Source organism: Littorina saxatilis, unplaced genomic scaffold (genome assembly GCF_037325665.1).
Source record: "Littorina saxatilis isolate snail1 unplaced genomic scaffold, US_GU_Lsax_2.0 scaffold_3097, whole genome shotgun sequence".
Classification (NCBI taxonomy): domain Eukaryota; kingdom Metazoa; phylum Mollusca; class Gastropoda; order Littorinimorpha; family Littorinidae; genus Littorina; species Littorina saxatilis.
Window position 1 is genome coordinate 1628 of NW_027126249.1, and position 5994 is coordinate 7621.

A 5994-nucleotide genomic window follows, 5' to 3' on the forward strand; every position below is an offset into this window, starting at 1 on the left:
AGCACATGGCCCAAGAAAGCAGAACTATGTTCATAGCGTAGCTAAAAAACCAGTTTCAGTTACAAAAACTGCATTAAAATAGTTGAGGATTAAAGCAACGAAAGCTTTATTTTGTGGAATCACTGACGATAAAAACAACAATATACACAAAAAAAACAACACCAATAACAAAACAACCTAGCACGCCAAAACGAAAAAGAGGATTTACAGCCCAAAACACTTCATTTTCATTCTTTTTTTGGGATCAAATTTGCAACCAGCAAACCAGATTTGTTTCCGCAGACTTGAATATTCTTTGAGAAATGACAAGTGCAAAGGAACAGTGACAATGGCACGTTCTTTTGAGGCTGGCAGTGTACATTAGTATTGGAAGCTTCGTTTTTTACAACAGCATATGAATATGTCCAACTTAACCAAAAAATCTTCACTTTATCAAATAGCTGGTGCAATATATGGCAGTAAGTGGTAAAGATGCCTTCAAACTTGGAATTTTAAATCTACCTGAACAGAGTATAACATGATTTAAAGAAATGACACCGATTGACCCCCACAATCCCCCCCCGCGGGTTAGAGGGAAGAATTTACCCGATGCTCCCCAGCATGTCGTAAGAGGCGACTAACGGATTCTGTTTCTCTTTTTACCCTTGTTAAGTGTTTCTTGTATAGAATATAGTAAATTTTTGTAAAGATTTTAGTCAAGCAGTATGTAAGAAATGTTAAGTCCTTTGTACTGGAAACTTGCATTCTCCCAGTAAGGTAATACATTGTACTACGTTGCAAGCCCCTGGAGCAATTTTTTCATTAGTGCTTTTGTGAACAAGAAACAATTGACAAGTGGCTCTATCCCATCTCCACCCTTTCCCCGTCGCGATATAACCTTCGTGGTTGAAAACGACGTTAAACACCAAATAAAGAAAGAAAGAACCCCCACAATCGACTTCGATAATATTTTGCTATATTTTTAGAGTGTGTTGAAACAAGTGTGAAAAGAATTAGAGAAATCTACCGTACAGACTTTAGAATACAGGCATCTGAAAATGTTGACAATGCCAAGAATCACACAAACGAGGGTTGGGTAATAGGATAGGTTATCTTTGTGGTCAATCGGTACCATATGCCTTTCAGTGAATCGGTTGCACACATCGCCTCAACTAAAAGCCGAAGACAAGAACGAAAGAGCTAGCGTGAACAAGTAAGTCACCCTTACATTTCACTTCAGGAAGCATTAACATTTTCATAGTGTTAACCCCGTTCTACGACATAGAAGCTTCTGTTGCAACAGTTGCAACACTTCCGCTAGCATACGAGTCACGTGATTGTGTAGCCATGCGCACAGCTTTCCCGGAAGCTGCAGCTGTCATGCTGGCGGGACAGAGGCGAGAGAAAGTGTTGACAAGTTCTTGGCGAAATCTTTTGCCGGACAAACAGTACAGGTAGAAGTTGAGAGCGTGGTTTGTGTAGTCCAGGTTATTGAGGATCGTGCGGATAAAGTAGTACCTGGAACGAGAACGGGATAGTTTTCTTAATAATGTAGTAATTAAGACTGTCTATGATCTCTTTGTTTTCTTGGACAGTTTTGGTGAGCTTGCTTATAGTTAGTTTGTATATTCTGGAGCCAAATGCTGTCTGTACTAATGTCAACCATTATTAAAATTGGTGTCCACCGTTGATAATTTACTGTTTGGCATGAATAACACCAGATTCTAGACGAAAAATGATCGGGTGGCGTTTTAGGTGTCTGATTCTAGAAATGGGCTTTCCGTGTCATATATAAAATGTCACTGAAAGGTGTCAATGTTTGATTTGGCAAAGAAGGGCGTTCTCTCCTCTCCCCTTCCCCCCACCAGTTTGTTTTTGTTTTTGCCCGTACCATTTACCAGGATTGGCTACCGTACTAGTCTTATTCTGAATGGATCAGTCAGTCAGTTCATCAGTCCCACAAACTTTCTCCCTCTCTCGCTCTCTCTCTCTCTGTCTCTCTCTGTCTGTTTCTCTCTTTCTGTCTCTGTCTGTCTCTCTCTTTCTGTCTCTTTCTGTCTGTCTGTCTGTCTGTCTGTCTGTCTGTCTCTCTTTCTCTCTCTCTCTCTCTCTCTCTCTCTCTCTCTCTCTCTCTCTCTCTCTCTCTCCTTCTCATCTCTGCCATACGCGCCTACACGCACCTATACCTACAAGGCATATTGACTGTTGGTGGTGGTCTCCCAGAAATATCTCTCCACGACAATGACCACACCCATGGGTCCGACACACACAAGAAACGCAGTGGTGACGAGCAACAGCATGCGGGTCAGCTGGCTCTCCTGTGTGGTCATCTTGCTGGACGTCTTGGTGTGAGATGACCGCTGGTCAGCAGACAAGGTCGTGTCGCTCAATGTAGTCTTGGACTGGAACGACCTGGACGCTCTGACCTGAAAACAGAAGAGAGGATTAATATGTCGATTTCTTCCCTGATGGATCAAACACACCAATCAACCAACCCACCAACACACACACGTACACAGACGGACACAAAGAAATGCAGGCAGATGCAGAGACAGACATACATACTGGCAGAGAGATATACACGCCCACGCGCAATGACACGCACATAGACTGACACAGACACACACACACACACACACACACACACACACACACACACACACACACACACACACACACACACACACACACACACACACACACACACACACACACACACGCACATACACACACCGAGAGGTGCAAACAACTACACAAACAATGAACAAATAGAGGACCTGTCTGACAATGAGAACGTTGAAGACACAGAGACAGAGCAGAGGCCCGTAGCAGTACAGGACGCCGTCTATCCAGGGCCAGATCTTCTGAGCGTAGAACGTGGTGAAGCCAGGGATCGTCCGACAGTACTCGTTGCCAGAACCCTCGTCGACGTACATTTCTCTGAAAATTACAGGAAGCAATCACCACTATTACCACCATAGACCGATCATAATAAACTAGAACAACACATATTTCTCAATAAAATACATTGCCATCCTCGGCTTGTTGCTGATTTCTGAAACATCGACGAGAGTATTTTATCATGGCCATTTCACTTAAAAGTTCATTGCTTAAACCGACAGCAACAAAGTTTAATACAAATGATCGCTTCTGCAACAATATTATCAAGTGCATAGGCTCTTTAGTGCAGGTCGAATACATTGAATTTTCAAACCAACTACGCTCACATTCCCGAACACTTTGACAATGTGAACTGTCAATATGCCTACCTGATTATCAAATGTTGCAGATTTAACCCCATAATGATCAGGGTTTCCATAGCAACAATGACGACAGCACGTCTGACAGTGAACCAGGTGGCAGCTCTGAGAGGGTAGCAGATAGCCAGATAACGCTCTATCGTCATGGTTACCATGACAACCACGCTGCTGTGCATCCCGAAGTGCATCAAGAAGAAGACGAACTGACAGGTTCCGTCCTGGAATAACAAACACGGATAATCAGACAGGCAGACAGACACGCACACACGTACGCACGCACCCACGTACATTCGCATCAGATACATTAGTGTAATGAATGTACGGGCTAATTGAGAGCATCAAAACGTGGAATCGAGTTTAATGACAAAGTTATTGACTAACTGAGCTCCAAACGTAATAAGAGGTTCCGTGTACCATAAAAAAAGGTTCAACTGCTGGTACAGAGGATTCTCCAATCAGCAGCATCACTACACTGGCGTTATCATTTAATCACTAAACTACTTTGTCCATTGATTTAACGCATCGGATCTGATGTGGTCGTCTAACGACCCCATAGCACTGTCTCGAAACTAACGCGATAGTCGGACAGAGTTGCGCCTCCTGGAACGGCAGGTAGTTCCGGTTTGTGTTTGCAAAATGGAACCGTATGACAATCCGCCCTGACCGACACGGTTGGCCTAGTGGTAAGGCGTCCGCCCCGTGATCGGGAGGTCGTGGGTTCGAACCCCGGCCGGGTCATACCTAAGACTTTAAAATTGGCAATCTAGTGGCTGCTCCGCCTGGCGTCTGGCATTATGGGGTTAGTGCTAGGACTGGTTGGTCCGGTGTCAGAATAATGTGACTGGGTGAGACATGAAGCCTGTGCTGCGACTTCTGTCTTGTGTGTGGCGCACGTTATATGTCAAAGCAGCACCGCCCTGATATGGCCCTTCGTGGTCGGCTGGGCGTAAAGCAAACAAACAAACAAACAAACAATCCGCCCTTCAACCATATGCTTCTTTACCCGCGTAGTTTGAACAGTAGACACAGTAACGTTTCCCTCCACCACTAATCTTCTTCTCTCGTTCAGCTATTTCAGTTGGACGTAAACAAAACAACCGGAACTACCCGCCGACAGCGCCACGGGCTATGGCAGGGACGGACAACTCTTATCACTTTCGTTTTGAGACAATGCTATAGTCCAGTAACCCAAAAGCTTCCTGGTTTCATATCTGATTGAAATAAAGACAGTAAGCTGAATCAAATGCCAAGTGCGACCCCAGCACTTTTCTACCTTGATGGTCTCATGTCCCGGGAACTTCCTGACGAACCAGAGGATGTTGACGACCTGCACCATGGAGTCGGACAGGGAGAGGGCGGCCATGTAGACGTAGGTGGTGCTGCCTGTGCCGCGAGCCGACACCAGCACGCAGAACGCCAGCACGTTGCCCACAATGCCTAGCGTGGCGCAGATAGGCACGTAGATCCGGTCTATCCACTTGCCGGACACGAAGAGAGGCATTTGTTCCAGAATGCTGGCATCGCTGAGGAACTGTTGCGGGATTTTGCTGGTGGTGCTGCTGACGCCTGAAAACGACGGGAGAGCGAAGTGATATTGATCTTATAAGCAGAGGGAAGTAAGCGCTCTAAATGAATGCAATGGAGTAAGTGAAAGTTACACGGAACCAGTCTCCTGGCGATGTAGGCAGGCAGCTTGGAGACTAACAAGCATTGCAATGAACAAGCCACTTTCATCCTCAAAAAAGGATGATCGCCCCAAGCTCACATGTTATATGCGAAGTGATATAATTTAAACTATGGAGAGATAGGCTTAGTCTAGGCAACATAATCACCATGTCAAGGAAACAGTTTACCACATGTGCGAGTCTGTTTTTATTCATCAAGGCCGGAAAGAAAGAGAAAGGGGGACACTGAAAAGTCAAGGGCGGTCTTTGTTTGGAAAACCAACCAGTATTACACGTATTCATATGAAGTATGCGAAGTCTATATGATGACGGTAAATCAGTTTAAAAGGTAACGCATGCACGCACGCACCCCCTTTCCACACACACACACACAGATAAGGTGGAGGAGAATGGCAGACAGAAGATCTTCCATATATTCAGCTGGTGTGATAACAACTCCAACAACAACAATAACCAACCTGTATCGTACACCGTGACGTCATTTCCCATTACGTTTAGAATGCTATTGGCAGTGACGTGGCCTGGTAAGGCTGTCGAGTTGAGGTACAGGTCCTGCAAACAACAGCAAATGTTATGACAGTCATCAAAGGCACAGTTCTGATCGTGAAAACATCCCTCCACTTGGGCACATGCCATAAATCAACACCCTGCCCCCGAACCCCCCATAGGAGCCGGTCTTTGTCTTCTAAGTGAGGGTTTGAAAAGTAGTTGGGTAATTTGTTGGCTCAGGTTGCACCAGATCGGTCAATTGTCCTGGTTTTTTGGCGGGCCCTCAACTAAACGCTTCGCGTTGTCGTATTGTCCCTAAAAAAAATTTGGAAACTCCCCCTTTAAAATGATGTGATCCGCCCCTGGTCATGAAACTTTAGTTTCAACTACTGAAGTAAAAATTGTTTCAGCATCGTACGTTCTATACTTCTCTCTGTTGTTTTGTCAAAACCATATTATTGTAAGAGGTCATCGGAGAACTGCCAAATGTGTCATTACTGACGTAATATTAAACACAACAAACGTATTTTGCATGAGACAATTTGTCGTTTTGTTTTGTGGTAATGATACAATTATGTATG

The 5994-nt window shown here is 44.7% G+C and overlaps 1 protein-coding gene across 1 annotated transcript; it reads right to left on the reverse strand.

Moving 5' to 3' along the window:
* Window positions 1-711: 711 nt before the first annotated feature.
* LOC138954703 (somatostatin receptor type 5-like) lies at window positions 712-5476 on the reverse strand (the record flags this gene model as incomplete). Its single annotated transcript, XM_070326482.1, has 6 exons — window positions 712-1497; window positions 2170-2405; window positions 2757-2919; window positions 3249-3457; window positions 4513-4805; window positions 5383-5476. Coding segments are annotated over 6 exons (1239 nt in total), but the record flags the coding sequence as incomplete, so codon positions are not given.
* Window positions 5477-5994: the final 518 nt, after the last annotated feature.